Genomic DNA, 15,241 nt, shown 5'->3' with positions numbered 1-15,241 from the left:
CCTCACGGCGTCACTTCTGGCGCGACTCGACCGCATGCGCTTTCCAAATTCTAGAAAGACAGTTTGCAGGTCCTCCTCCTCCGTGGACCGCATCACCCGTGGCGAAGTTTGGGGTGAATTTGGACCCCACGTGCGTTCGAGTTGCGCCCGAAGTGACGTCATTTTATGAACGACAACAAAAGCAGCTCAGAAGAGTCGAATTTACGCGCTGATGGTGACATTTTGTAGATGTCTTCTCGAGAATAAGCAAAATCAATTCTCAAGTTCTTAAATCAATACTGTCCAAACTTGTGTTTTTACAAAGTCCACCTTTTCTTTCGCGTGCTCGTGGCACCAAACCTTAAAATGAACGAGAACGCGGCAGTCTCTTATTTTTTTCATCACTTTATATGCATCGATATTATATCTACAAAGTATTTAAACGTGTGATTTCAAAAGTGTTTTAAGTAGGTTATTATATATTTCATATGCGGTGGTCGGGAACGAAACCTTCACGACAGAGGTGGGTGGTTGTCACAAAGTATGATCCAGCCAGGTGAGCAAACGCTGAGCCGCTCCGGAAGTCCATATTTTCTTCCCTTTCCAATCAGCAGATTTCGCCGATTATAATTGTTAAAAATATATTGCAGAGATTTGTGCCGTCGTTTCTACGTGAATGTCAACATGCCAACCCCCCCCCCCCCCCCATGTCACACTCCCGGACCGTACTTTCTGAGAAGGGAATTCAAGCAATCACTTGATTGCTTGCCGAGGACAATCTAACGCGGAAGAGCTTCCAAGGGGAAAACTTTCTTTTCGGTGCTGGCTGCCGGGAGGTGATAGCGGAGCTTCTTCCAGAAGGTGGAAGAAGGCGGCAGGGAACTTAAGCCCTTCCATGTGACACAGTGGCCCGTCTTCTCGAGGAGCTGGAAGGCCTCCGGTGCGGAATCCCATCCGGATCCTTCGGCACTCTCGGCTTGGATGAGAACCAAACTCGTCTTGCGTTCCACAAGGGCTGCGTGGATGGCGCTCAACAAGCCGCTCTCCAGACTCGGAGATGCGGGCGAAGGTACCAGGACCACCGATTGACTTTGTTCTATGCAGTCCAGCAACGCCTCGGCCACGGCTGCGACACACCGGCACAACGCAACGTTAGTTGAGTCATTTGGCTCAAAGTATGAGAATGCGACGCGATACCTTTTCCTGGTTGGACATCCCGATCAAAGAGACAAAGTTTATAACCAAAGTTCTCTTCGAGTACGTTCTCCAGCCATCTTGCATCGCATCGTTTCAGTCCTGAAACTTTGTCGCTCTTATAACACATCAGAAACACATCAAAGGTCTTCCCATCTAAAAGAAAAGGAAGAAACAACACATTATTGGATTGCAGTGGTGCCTTGAGATGTGAGTAACTCGACTTGACATACGAGCCAACTTGATGCTGATTTTATTTTCATTTTTTTAACTTGAGATTTGAGCACCGTGTGGTGCCAGTGAACTCAACGCACTTCACAACAATCAGCAGCTTGGAAGATAGTGAACAATCCCCCCCCCCCCAAAAAAAAAGGGGGCTTCAAGCAGCTTTTTGACATTCCCAGTTGCTGAAGTTCACAGCCAGACCAAAAGATAACGCTTTTAAAATCTACAAAAATCTAACTTTTTTTGAACACATTTACAGCATAAGAAAAGAGAATGACAATAAAAAATGTTGTAAAGTTAATTCACAAAGTGACTGCTCGTAACGCATAAAAGCTCGGTTTTATGAGGGGGGAAAAAAATAAATCAAAGTAAGAAAATTGTGTTTTGAAATGGGAAAAAAAGTCAGAATGTGACTGAGTCTCACCCGAGGTTCTCCTGCCGCAGCCCAGATGATCTCGCAGGAAGAGAATGATGTCAATTTTGAATTTGACGTAGACAATGAGAGCTGCGGCCATGACGGCCACAAGAATCACTGGGCAGACGATCGCAGACGTGTGGGAGGGTTGATCTGAAAGGAGGAATGAAACAACACACTAAAACTGAATAATATTAAACAAGGGTGGCTGGTCAATAGAAGACAACAAATATGAAAACATTGATCATTCATTCACTATCTGAACCGCGCATCCTTATAAAAAAAATAAATAAAATCTATTTCCGTCGAGGCAGCACCTTATGGAACATGCAACGTACCTTCGCAAAATCACTCCCACTATCGTCCAGATGGTGTCGCCATAGTCCAAAAAAGTTCTTTTGTGTTTCTTCAAATCCACGTGAAAAACTAAGATTTTTTAAAAATCCATTTCATTGTATGAACCTTTTGTAATTCTAGAAAACTGCTTTTTATTTATTCATTTTACTTTTAAATGTCTTCTTTCCTTTAGTGATGTCGGTAAGACACTTTTTTTTCGTTTGTTGTGGCTTTGCTTGTGTGAAGCACATTGAGTTGCCTTGTGTGTGAAATGTTTTTTTTTTGTTCTTGTCTTGTCTATTTGATCTCAAAGGAGAGGTCCGGATTTTGGCCTGCAATGCAAACTTTCAACTGTCTTCTAGTTTTGTATCAACTATTTATGGAGGTTTAACATTATGAGCCATTTAATCATCTATCCATTGATCAATCTTACCATTTTTGGCCAATGTGATGGTGACAAAGCTGGGATAGTCGAAGGTGGATTGCATTTTACAGGTGTAATTATTTGATAGATCATCCTCTCGGACTTCTTTGAACACCAGATATACCGTACGTTTTACTCCTTCATTCATATTTTCCCTGCAAAATGAGATCAGAATAGTAAGAATAGGGGCCAAGTTGAAATGTGTCCATGAATTCTGCGTGTCGATTGTATACCATGTGTAATTGGAGAATACTGGGAAGGAGTCGTTCATTTCCACAAATGTGTTCTCACGTAACCAAAACAAAGAACTGGGGACTGAATAAAACACAGCTTCACATTTAATCACAGCCGGTGATCCTGAAAAAGCAGTTTGGCGGAAGAAAACAAACAAAAAAAAAACTTTGTGAGGAGTCATAATGTAGCGCATAGGTGTCAAACTCTGGCCCGCGGGCCAATTGTGGCCCGTAGTGTAATTATATTTGGCCCACGAGGCTACACCAAATGACTACTATACCATTTTACATTGGATATGACAAACGTAACAGTCTATATGATATATTCTATTCTATATGGCAAGTTCCCCGAGGCTCTAAACAGGATAAGTCGTAAAAAATAGGAAGAAGGAATACAAGAGTGATGCTCACCCACATCCACAAAAAAAGTGGCATTTTCCCGTGGGCATGAGAAATAAGCATGTTTGTCCAAGTTCCCTATAAAAATATCAAAGAGAGAGAGAGAGAGAGAGAGAGAGAGAGAGAGAGTTCAATATGGCGTTCCATCCTACAGTACCGTGGAAACGTATTTGTCTGCGTCCTGATTTCTGTGGACGAGGTTTTTCTGGTGGAGGAATTTTGGCCATAGCAGACCAAAGAATGAGAAAAAGTCGGTCAAGGTCGTGAAGCACCAAAGCAGCCCCAGACTCTGCCGCTAGCAACATTTAATGGGATGCAAATCTGCACAATGTTCAACTTTGGTTTTGTCAGTCAAAAGAATATTTCTCCAAAAGTTTTGCGGATCATCAAGTTTTTGAGCAAATGTGAGATTTTTTGCCTGCCTCTTTTGTCTGGTGAATGCCATTTTGTCTTTCTTGTGGTTGAGTAAGCAGGTAGGCCTGCAGTTCTTTCAAAGTCATTCTGTGTTCTTTTGTGACCTTTACATTCTTGAGAGTCATTTTGTAAAGTCTCACTGCTGTTCCCATTTTGCTCCATTTGTGGATGACGACTCTCACCGTGGTTCAAAAGAGTTCCAAAGTCTTGGAAAAAATGCTTCTACACTTTACACAGAGAGAAATGAATTTCAAGGACTTTGTTTGACATTGTTCTTGAATGTTTTTGGATTGCAACATGATGATGATGATCACTTGTGAGGTATTAAAAATGATCCGAAAGGACTGACCCCCCCAAAAAAAAAGCAAAACCCACATGTGCGATCAGGAATACTGTTTGTAGGCTTACCCTGACTGGGCTGGACATCCAAGACCACCGTATAGCTCATGCTATAGATTTGCCCGTCAAAGCGGTAAGGCCTGGTACACGTGTAGACACCTCGGTCGCTGTCGTCCGCTCTTAAGAAGTAGCCGTCAACTTTCTCACCCTCCTAAAGGGTTCGTCGGAACATTTCATTTTGAATTCACGTGACGAAAATGAGGGCAAGATGATTTTAAATACCTTGTGCCACAGAACGTCCTCACTTGTAAAATTGAGAAGATTGGAAGGTGGGACGTTGACATCCGGACAGGCCAACGTGCAGGACTCTTGTGCGTAACACGTCATCGGGTACTGAGTTCTGACCGCCAGCTCACGGCTCAACGTGGCGTAAACGATGACCCGGAACCACAAGTGGTCGCTTGCATTCCTGTCAGGGGAAGCGTTGTCAGAGTTTGGAGTGCGCCAGTGGAAATGTTGGAGGGCGTTCCTCCCGGTTTACCTTTGCGAGCAGGAGTAGTCGCCTTGATGGTTTAGCGAAGCCGAGAGAATAAAAAGGCTGGCGTCCAAACGCAGCAGGCCCTCGTGTCGCTGTTGTGTTGCTGACATGTCGCTCAGGTCCATCTGAAGCTTGTTCTCACGGCTCCAAATCACCGGACGGTCATCAGGAAAACACGACAGAACCGCCATCTCACCCGCCTTGACATAAATTTCCTGGGACGGCCTCGCCGCACACCGACCTGGGGATTACACGTTTGTTCACGTCCAAGTGGAATCGTTCGATGTCATTCCTCGTCTCGTCAAATGTCAAATAAGACACGCAAAGTCGACAAAAACGTGTCCGAAGTTGTACAAACTGGAACTGTCGCTAAAACCGAAGCGTAAAAATCATTCCTAAATAGGATTTCAAATACCAAATGACTTTTTTCTCGCGCATCAAATATGGAGCATAAACTCGCCAAATTTGTTTTGGAGCAGGTGGCGTAAGCGCCAATGTAGCATGTAAGTGTAGTAGTATAAGACTTGATAAAAAAAAAAAAAACAACTCCCAAATGTTTGTAAGTTTGAGCTGGCCATATAAAATTCATGTTACATTTTCCAAAACTGTTGGCATTTAAATTGTACTTCCCTTCTTGAATGACCCAAATAGGTTTTTTTTTTTGAAACCACATCCTCATTCGTGGGCATCAAAAGGGTCTCGTGATTCCAAGAAAATGAAAGTCAGCATTTCAGCAATATGCAATGTTTTAGCGTTCCAAACGTAGCAAATTGTGTGCGCGTTTTAATCAACGACACAACGTTCGAGTAGAATTAATTGTTCATAGCAACAACAAAACATTCAGAAATTCGAGTGCTTGATGACACGGGAGCGAAACACAAATGGACTTTGTTATGTGCATCAATTGGAATGAAATGCTTTACGCAGATTTGACACAACTTCAACTATTACCAAATATATTAACTTCATTTATAAAGTACATATAGTAGCTTATTAAACTCGTCACAAAAATGTTCAGCCGCAGATGATGAAGTGAATAAAAAGGCTTAAACATTTGAACATGTGCATTGAGAAGTCGAGGAAAGTGAAAGTCACCATTTTTAGATTCTTTTGGAAATTTCCAACATTTCAGTTTTTGCTGCGTGATCTAAGTGGATTTGTTTTCAATGACATCACATATAATGTCACTCTCTCATGATGTGATCACTAACCTGTTAAAGATGCAAGTAGTGAAAGCATTTGCAGCAGAGGCAACTTCATGATGAGGATGACGGCTGACGCAAATGAAGACTTCCTTTCTCTGAAAGCGAAAGAGAAGCTTTCAGAGTGTCGAAAGAAGACATCTCTGGAGTTTCCGGAAAACAAATCGTTGCTCTATGTTACGCGGCACTCTCGGGTATATATTTTATAGAGATATATTTGAATCAATATTCAGCAAGATAGATTGAGTGGGTCTCAAATGAAAAAAATAAAAAATAAAAAAAGACGGTCAGAAAAGTGCAAGGAGTCATTTTCTGCCTTGACAAGAACTCCAAATTTCTTGGCCTACTTATTTGACACTTTTTATTCTGTGGACTTTCGAGCCGTTTGGTTTTGCTCCTGTGTTTTCAATGAGTACGCCACGAAAGGTCTCTCGCTCGCCTCCGCGGGATGTCAAATGATTTCCCAAATGTGGTCGAGAACGTTCAACTCATTCAAGGCATCCGTTGACGTCGTAAGGGAAGTCGAAGGGCGGTTCTTTCATTTGGACTGTCCTAAAGACGACCCTGACGCAATATGATGGAACGTGATCGTGCCGCCGTCTATTATTGGGACGGACGAAAAACATGAGGGCCTCAGCTGGGCCCCCCCGCAGCTCAAAACGGACGGAGGCAGGAAAACAAAACAACATCTCAGTGCCCGTTTCAAAAAAAAGAAAATGAAGACAAAAGAAGAGAATGACTTTTCTCGGGAGGATTGCTTCAATTTTTCCCGCATATGGACTTGAGTTTACTTCTGTGGTTATTTGAAACTTTGGACTTTTTACATGTGAAAATAGAAAATAACTATTGCATTTTTTTTTCAACTTCTTACTTTTTTCGGCCTCCTCAGATGACAACACGGCAAAATATTCAGCATCCATGAGAGAGAAATTTGGCACGTTTTGGCGACAACAATGATTTGAGGTCAACCAATTGTGTGTTGGGCCAGTTCAAAATGTTCTGAAGAAAGTGAAAATTGCTCTTGTCATGAGCTCATTTATCATTTTTTGTCACTAGAACTATTTGACTGGAATTTTCGTTTTTTTTGTCATCGTCAACTTACGTTAAGGAATGGAATGAGAAGTTCCACTTTTCTTTTTCAAAGAGATATGGGCTGAAATGACAGAGCTTGAGTACTTTAACTACGTAGGGTTGGTGTGTGCGTGTGTGTGTGTGTGTGCGCTTACTGACCTCGGTCATGTTCTAAGCACTCTGATGGCACAGAAATCTAAAACAAATACTTTCGGAATGAGAAATGTCCTCCAGAAGAGGACACACCCAGACACACACACAAAAAAGTCTATCGTTTTTATTTACTTCAGAAGGACCTGCCAGTGACGATCACCATTTAGAAAAAAAAAAAAAACCTAGAAACCCCCCCCCCCAACATGATAAAAAGAGTCAAAGATCAGGCCAAAAAGTCCAGAAAGAGGCGCGCCTGCCTGCTCCCTGGGTCCCAGAAGAGCACATCTGATATTTTCACATTAGATTGCGCTCCCTCACATGTACGCAAGTACACACATATTCAGAAAACGGCTCATGTCACACACATAAATTATACTCGCACTTCAGCCTCCACCTATCCTGTTCCTCTTCCTGATCATAAGCGACATCCTGATGTTTCGCCATCCTTTTTTTTTTTTTAAGACAGAAAAAATGTGTGTCTCGTAGAATGCCAGACATTCAACAGATTTTTTGGGGGGGGGATGCTGGTGGTGTTTAGTTGTCTCACTAGAAAGAAAGAAAACGGAATTGAACTAAATATGCCAAATATTTGGTTGCCGCTCCGTGTGCATTAAATTAGCAGTTGTCTGAACGTTTCCTGTCACATCTTTGCTCATTTTCATTAGCCCATCTATGGCGTTTTGTTTTATGTCAGCAGATGAAATGTGTCGGTTTGGTTGAATATTTAGTTGTTGTTTTTTTTAGAATATATAATGCTTAATTCTTGCTCGTTTTAGACTGTTTGAATGTGTTGCTGCTCTGTGTGTGTTAAAGGAGCAGATTTCAACATTTAAGCTCATTTTCATGAGCCACATTATGAGGCTTCAAGTTAGACCAATAGCAGAGGTACAACCATTTCATCCATTAATTGACAACTAATCAATTATAAAATTCATCAAAAACATTCATTCATTTGCAGACATTGTTTAACTCACAATTGTCCAAAAGCTTGAAATTTCAATCTCTAAAGAGAAAAATATTCGCTGATTTCTTTCGTTTCATAATGCATGACTGATCATCTTTGTGTTTAATCAAAATAAGAAATTGACCTTGACTTTGAAAAACAATCATCAACATTTTTTTGCCTCTTTTCTGACACGTTACGGAAGGCAAGAAATGAATGATATCAAATTATGTTTGTCTGCGCTGTCAAATGAAATTAACGTCCTGCTCTTGAACGGAAATTCAAACTTGTGATAATTGACAGATTGATCGATGAAGATAATCGTTAGTTGCAGACCTCTGTCAGCATGACGCTCGCAGATTTTCATTCGACAAAATGATAGTTGAACATTTGACTGCTTTAATGAGACAAGATTTCGAGCAATCCTTGCGATATGAGTCAATTTTACGGAGAGTGACAAATAAACATTTTGAACGAAGCGCACTTTGCTTCCGATTCCGAAATCTGTGCAAATGTGAGTCTTCATTTCGTTTCCTCAAAATGATGTGAAATGATTTTCTCCTGGCATTTCTTGACAGCGAGAGAGTGAGAACACAAGTCCAGAGTTCAAATGAGTTGACGTTAATGACGGATGTATCGATGAATATTGGTTGACTATCGCACAGAAAAATGTCTGCCGCTGATCTGGTTCACAGATTTGCAGTTCACTGCACAATTTATAGCATGTGATGGACACGCCACTGAGGTCGAGTTTAAATATGCAGTTTATGGTGCGGGTCCACTCGCAAAACGGCTCTTTATGAAGTATGAAACGTCACTTTCAGTCCCAAAGGCATTCGGACGAATCCTCGTCATCGGCTCACAATTTGCTGCAATTCATTATGGTCCTTCCCTGAGCGCTTGACTGAAAGATGAGGTAAGAGAGTCAAAGGGGATTTTCACGTAATCCAGCCCCACTTTACGTGGGCGAGGGGGGGGGGTCCAATGCTATCCAGCAGTAAAAGTTGTGTCAATGTGTATGGAAAAGCCATTTGAGCATTTATTCGATATTCAACTGAAGATAACTTGACTCGGTGCCTGAGGAGAACGAATGTCTTACGAGACTAATGGAGGGAGAGCCATTGTGCCTCTGTAGCTTGATAAATGACAATGACTAAGCTACAATCAGCACAATCTCAAAAGAAAACAAAACAGATGGATGCTGAAATCCAAATGTTTACCACTCCCTCAATTTGAAACATCATCGATGTAAAAAATCCAATCTTTTTTCATGGGCAGCTACGTTAACCCAATGCTTGTCAAATAGTGTGGCAAGCCCCCCCCCCCCCCCCCCTGGGCGGGGGGGCGGTGCGTTGCTGAGGGGGGCGCCTTCGTCCCTTGGGGAACATGCTTTTCCTTCCGCCATACTGCAATCAAGTGTAATTGCACCTCCACACCACTAGTCGGCAGTGGCGCTCTCCTTGCCCAACTCGACGGCGTAGGTTTATTTTGCAATGAAAATGCTGTTCCTAATAGTTGCGGCGAAGAGAATGGTGTTTTTCTTGCAAAGGGGGAGCGTAACAGAAAACAATTGAGAAGCACTGCTTTAACCTGATGATCTTTTGACACATACAAGAAATCCCCATTTATGACTGAAGGAAAAAACCTTTAGCTCCATGCGCCCGCAATAAAAACAAGTTTGTGAAGAATAATTTTAAAGTAATACTCAATGCCTCGTTTAACTTTTGACTATCATCATTTAACGTTACGTTTCTTTTTAAATATTAGGTGATCCAGAATGAGACCGGACCTGAAAAACAGCCTTAATGGAGTGATACTGAGTTAATAATCCAAACAGTGGAACAATAATCGCAATGTTATACAAACACGGAAAAGCCCTTTGTCAGCGTGACACACAGGTCTCCCTCCTAGCGAGAGTGCAGCCTCGTACGCCGTTTCCCACACGGAAGCTCGAATGAACCCAAAAAGCTCCACATTTCCTGCCGGTCAGCAATTATGCCGTTGCGCGACTCGGGGCTTTCTACGCCAACAGGAAGCGCGTCTGAGTGAGAGAGGCGGAATGATAGCAGACGCGAAGGCAGAGCACGGCAGGAAGTCTTTCATGAGTTTGTCCATCGGATTTGTGACCTCATCGCGACGTCACGGCCACCTGAGGGCCATTGGAAAACTCGGAGCTACGTTGTTCTCCCGAGGTGGCGAGTACTCCCACGCCGTGATGACATTGCAAAGTCAATGTCAATACATGGACTTGTTTTTAGGTCATGAAGGATTCGATTATGATGACTGGCATTATTTTAAACACATGCGGACAGAATGTCGATAATTAAAGTTAGCACGTTGATATTTACTGAATATTTTAAACATTGATGAAACAAGAAGCATTTATCAAATGAAACTAGAAGCACGGGTCACAAGAATGACTGGGATTGTAGGCCTGATGTTTACTGATTTATGATATTATTCTCATATGCTAAATTTATAGTACTTAGTTGAAATGTGTGAACTTTATTGAAATTCTCAGTAGTGAGAATAGATTTGCATGAGCTGCCCTCACATTCACAGCACTTCATGGACAAATACGACGAAGCACATTCTCCACATCGACTGTAGAGATGCAAACATACCAAATTGGGCACTGGAGGACTCACACAGACAGAGTACAGAGACTGTACTTGACTCACCGAGAGGCGTTCTCTCCCAAGATTGCTGGAAGATCAGATGAGATGGAGACAGAAGCGACCGCCGCAGTCCCTGAGTCACGCCTCCTTGCAGCAGACAAGCCTTTTGAAACATAAAAGGCAAAATTCAAGTCATGCGGACGATGCATGAGACGTGCTTCAACTTGGATTAGTGCGGCGGCGGCAGAAATAATCATCTCTCCGCTGTGGCCCATGCGAGAGCCAACTGGTAAGAAATAATTGTATTGCATTCAGCCTTACACACTTGATTTCGTTGGAACGGAATTCCCTCATGTCAAGTACAAGTAAATGTTTTGCTTTTTAATGATGGACAGAAAGGAAATAAAAGTGCACCAAATGTTGCCATGAACCAAGGCAAGCTCATAACGTTTGTTGAGGTTATGAGCTTGTTTAGGTCTCAAACTTAGCCCAGTTGCCTCTCCAATAGTCGCCAGTCCATAATCCAGGCAAAGGGCTTTGGAAAATCAGGAAAGCAACCATCCGTCCATTTTAGATTGTAAAAAAATAACTAACTGAATTGGCTTCAGTGGTCGGAGGGAAATTACTTGAGGCAACATAAAAATGACAGTCACCCCCTGCCACATCTTTCCAATCTTTTTTTTTTTTTTATACAATACAATCCAACTGTATTTCTATGGCGCATTTCGCAACAGCTGGAGCTGGAACAAAACGCTTTCCCGATGGTGTCATCGAAATTAGCAGGGAAATGAGAAGACAAACAAACAAGAGCAGAAGAAGAGCAGAAGAGCGACCGTCTCAAGTTGGGTTGAAAGCTAAAGAATAAAAATGTGTCTACATACGGGTTCTAAAAGTGGACAAGAGGGGGCGGGGCTAGCCTCGCATTTAATGGACGCTCATTCCGGAGGGAAGGAGCGGCAACAGAAAAGGCACGATCCTCCCCTGAGGCTGCGCTTAGTCCGCTTGGAGGCGCTTGAGGGAGGACAGGCTGGCTTCAAAGTCAAGAGCATGACAGGAATCTAGCCGAGGTGGAACCAAGGCTTGGATGACGGCTTCGAAGCGCTGCTGGGAAAGAAAGGGCTTCACTTTAGCAGGCTGCCTCAAATCAAAGAAGCCGGATCGAACAACAGCAGCACTGATTTGCCGAGCTCATTTCAAGTCACTGTCGAGTTTAATGATGTTCGATTGTTTGACAGCGAAAGTGAGAAGGAATACTTAAAAAAAAAAAAAAAAGTGTATTGTAACAAGTTCAAATGTGCGTAAAGTTGAGTTGCACAATATAGCGGAAAAAAATAAATAATCAATCTAATAAATATTTCTGAGGAGGTAACTGATGCTGAAGTGGTTACCTGGTGTGATTTTCATGCCGGCAGCGTGGCTTGACTTTCAAACCTTCTCATCATTCATTTTGTGTCACCCGAAGTCAGCTGGGATCAACTCCAGCTCACTTGTCGCAAACCTGAAAAAGGCTAATGGAAGGAAATAATCACAAAACTTACAAATGTTACAAACCACATGAAACACATTTGCAATTTAGAAAATATTACAAACATTAGAATACAGTCTTGTTAAATCCCGTCTGTTAATTTGCGCTTTTGCAACATTTGTAAAAGGACTGCGACACAGCTCGAGTAACAGAAACTGTAACGCCAAACACATCTTGCCGTCCATTCCGGTCGGCTAAAATGTTAAAGCAGGCGCTCCGTGGTAACACGTTTCAAAAGTGCAACTGACAGTAGTCCACAATAGTCAATGATAGAAAATAGTCCGTGTTGAAAATATTTGGAGCTGTGACCTTCACGTTTCAATAACGACATTTGTTGCGGCCCTGAGCGTTGTTGAGCATCTTTCACCAGTCGTGAGTCATTTTCCAAAGGGGCAGGAAGTCCCATGCCGAGCCCAGCCAAGTGATTTACTCACACGCGCGGTCCAAAGGCCAAGTTCCGGGGGAGGGTTCAAATCCACTCAATTAACAAGTGATCAGTGTGGGATGAGAGACAAATAAAACAACTTGCCCCAAAACATTTGCTAGCGCGAGGATCAAAATGTGCTACACCCCGAAAATTAAATTGCATCGATGGAAAACAACACTCACGAACAAGAAAACCAAAAATACTGTTTTCAGAAAAACGATGACGACGCGACATCTCCTGGTGCTATTTTCCCTTTCGTACTTATTTCAGTTGAGTTCTTAGGAGGGAATGATGGACATTCCAACATTACATTTTACATTTGGAGCAAAGTGGAAAAGGTTTAATTGTGGCAAAATGGACATATTCACTTGGGCGTGTGCCAGTGGTTGCGACGGAATCAATTGAAGTGTGTTGCATTATTTGGAGGTGGAAGAACATTTCGGTTGTGACACAAGCTTTACACTGACGACTTCACGTTGTCAACATTGTCCCATAAGATACGGGAAGGCTGTTGGCCTACTCGGTTCTCGCCAGTGACGGGCCGTGCATTTGACACGTAGGCCTCCAGTGAAGTCCGACTTGAGTGCATCGCCCTCGTAATCGCGTCATTTATGACACCACGGCTGGACAAATAATATGCAGAAACACACTTACGTACGAGTGAGTAAGTGTTGGACGACCGTGCTTCTCTTAAGGTCCGTCTTGAAAATGGCCTCGCAAGCGTATCTGCAATTAAATCCACACTTTTTCCTCCTTCGGCCATTGTGGTTTAAAAAAGCAAGAATAGATTTTGGATTTTTGAACGGTGGCCAGTGACGACTTCCGGGTGCGTTGATTCCGCATAGCGCCGCCCCCCCACGAGTGAGTATCCAATCACAAAACGCGTACATCGCGTTCATCACCTTCAGCGTAAGGCCAGCGAGAAGGCGTTACTGTAACCAACTCGTGATCCGATTAGCAATTGTAACTGTCTATCAACTGCAAAAAAAAAAAAAAAAAAATCTAGTATTGTGAAACCTGCCTGGCAACACGAGCTAGCGGAATTCTAATTGGATAAAAACTCTCACCTAAAAATTCAACACGAGGATATAATATGACATCAATATGAAGAATATGATCATGATTTCTTGATGATGTTCGGCCAGCAGAGAAGGCCTTGACCGCCCACCACTGGTTTTCGAAGATACTGAACATGCTTTTCAGTGGACAAGGAAGATATTAGGAGCAAACCAAAACAATGTACAGTACATCAACAAGTTCCCATGATGACCAAATCAAGTTATAAATTAGCAATGTTCGTTCGTTGCGTTTCGTATCAGTTCGCAGTGTTTACCTTTCGTCATGACGTATTCAAAGTTGTATATGAAAGCGACTTGGCTCGTACGTTCCTTTTGGACTCGCCCTGAGACTTGGCCCAAGTTCCTAAACATTTGACAGCAAAAGAACTTCTTCGGGCCCTTTGTGGCGATCGGCTCGAGCCAAACAGCTGTTTTCCGGCCTTGAGGGACAGGAAAGCGAGAAAGAAACGAGAGAGAACGTGAGAGGCGCCAAAATGGGAAAACAAAAAAAGCGGTGGAGGAGGAAGTAAAGACAGCAGAGTGCAATCCAGTTCTTGAGGGCGTCCAGACTTGTTTGATTGTGTCGGGGGCCACAAGCACGAGAGTGGGTGGAATTCAACAATGAACATAGACAGTAGTCCAAGGGAATGTGGGTCTCCGTGACAACAGTGGGCACAGCCAAACACACGGCTTCTTTCATAACCATCTCAAGCACAAACGTCTTTCACACAAGCACCGAGCAATTCGTGTTCACGAACAGCCGCTTCAAATATATCTTGCACACGTGGCATCGAAAGGTTAGAGCTGATGAGAAGATGAGGAGTTGGAAACCTCTTGACCCAAATTCACTTTCAGAAGTGTGTGTGTGCGTCGGCGTTGCGGGATGGGAGGGGTTGCGGGTTATTGAGGGCAGTGTTGGAGCCAGCAGGTCCACCCTACAAAGGATGCGTAATCACTGACATGCTTAGCATAAAGCACATCAAATGACTCCGTTTCATGACAAAATCAATGCAACATGTATTTCAATTCCATAAGCAAAGGAAAAAACACATCAATGGGGTTAGGGAAATACCCCAAAATTTAAACTAATTATAATTTTTAATAAAAAAAAAAAACAGTCCAAATTCACATTGAGGATTAATGGAAAAAGATATTGTCCATAGGCGTCAACGTTGTTTGTCTATATGTGCCCTTTGTTTAGTTGGCGACCAATCAAGGGTGTGTGTACACCCGCCTCTCGCCCAAAATCAGCTAAGCGACACTTTTTGGTAAAACTTCAAAGAGAAATCACATTTAATAGTCATGTTAAGTTGACTTTTTGCACAACTTGCTGTTCAGCCGCATAACCTGCAGTCACAAAAAGTGGAGGAAAATGAAGGCGGCAACAAACAATGGACTATATATTTGATCATTTGAAAAAGTCTGATGACCTATCATGTCATTTTATTTTGAGCTCCGCTATGAGCAGTTCACTTTTTTGGTGCTTCTTTATATGCTCACTGTGTTTTGTGCAACCCTGTTTGAGATACCCGGGCACCTGACAAACATATTTAAAATGTATACTTGAAAAAAAATGTCAACCAAAACAATATGTTCTAGATATCCCCACTAGTGTAAACTTGATATTTTGATTAATGTTGTGTTAATCAAATACAAATTAAGCAGCAAAATACTCCTGTTGTAATCTTTCAGTCGACTGAAAACGACATCCTAGGGACGACCAAACACGGCTCAGCTTCGGAAAACAG

The 15,241-nt window shown here is 42.6% G+C and overlaps 1 protein-coding gene across 1 annotated transcript; it reads right to left on the bottom strand.

Moving 5' to 3' along the window:
- Positions 1–710: 710 nt before the first annotated feature.
- Positions 711–10,640, bottom strand: LOC148337640 (interleukin-18 receptor 1-like). The gene is made up of 11 exons (XM_088296872.1): positions 10,547–10,640; positions 5,708–5,796; positions 4,500–4,737; positions 4,241–4,427; positions 4,028–4,169; positions 3,218–3,283; positions 2,807–2,930; positions 2,583–2,728; positions 1,823–1,966; positions 1,177–1,329; positions 711–1,105 (listed from the first exon to the last, which is right to left on the bottom strand). The coding sequence occupies exons 2-11, from the start codon at positions 5,754–5,756 to the stop codon at positions 759–761; spliced, it is 1,596 nt and encodes a 531-aa protein (XP_088152998.1). The 5' UTR covers positions 5,757–5,796; positions 10,547–10,640; the 3' UTR covers positions 711–758.
- Positions 10,641–15,241: the final 4,601 nt, after the last annotated feature.

This window comes from Idiotropiscis lumnitzeri, chromosome 5, assembly GCF_059441095.1.
Source record: "Idiotropiscis lumnitzeri isolate Australia: NSW breed Sydney's pygmy pipehorse chromosome 5, RoL_Ilum_1.0, whole genome shotgun sequence".
NCBI classification, from domain to species: domain Eukaryota; kingdom Metazoa; phylum Chordata; class Actinopteri; order Syngnathiformes; family Syngnathidae; genus Idiotropiscis; species Idiotropiscis lumnitzeri.
The sequence above is the reverse complement of the archived record's forward strand: the minus strand, read 5'-3'. Positions and strand labels throughout refer to the sequence as shown.

Bases quoted from the DNA above. Each gene is read 5' to 3' on its own strand.
- LOC148337640 (XM_088296872.1), bottom strand. From the start codon at position 5,756: ATGAAGTTGCCTCTGCTGCAAATGCTTTCACTACTTGCATCTTTAACA. The intron at 4,170-4,240 runs GTATTTAAAATC...CGAACCCTTTAG, and splicing joins AGGACGTTCTGTGGCACAAG to GAGGGTGAGAAAGTTGACGG. The intron at 2,931-3,217 runs GTGAGCATCACT...CTGCTTTTTCAG, and splicing joins CACTTTTTTTGTGGATGTGG to GATCACCGGCTGTGATTAAA.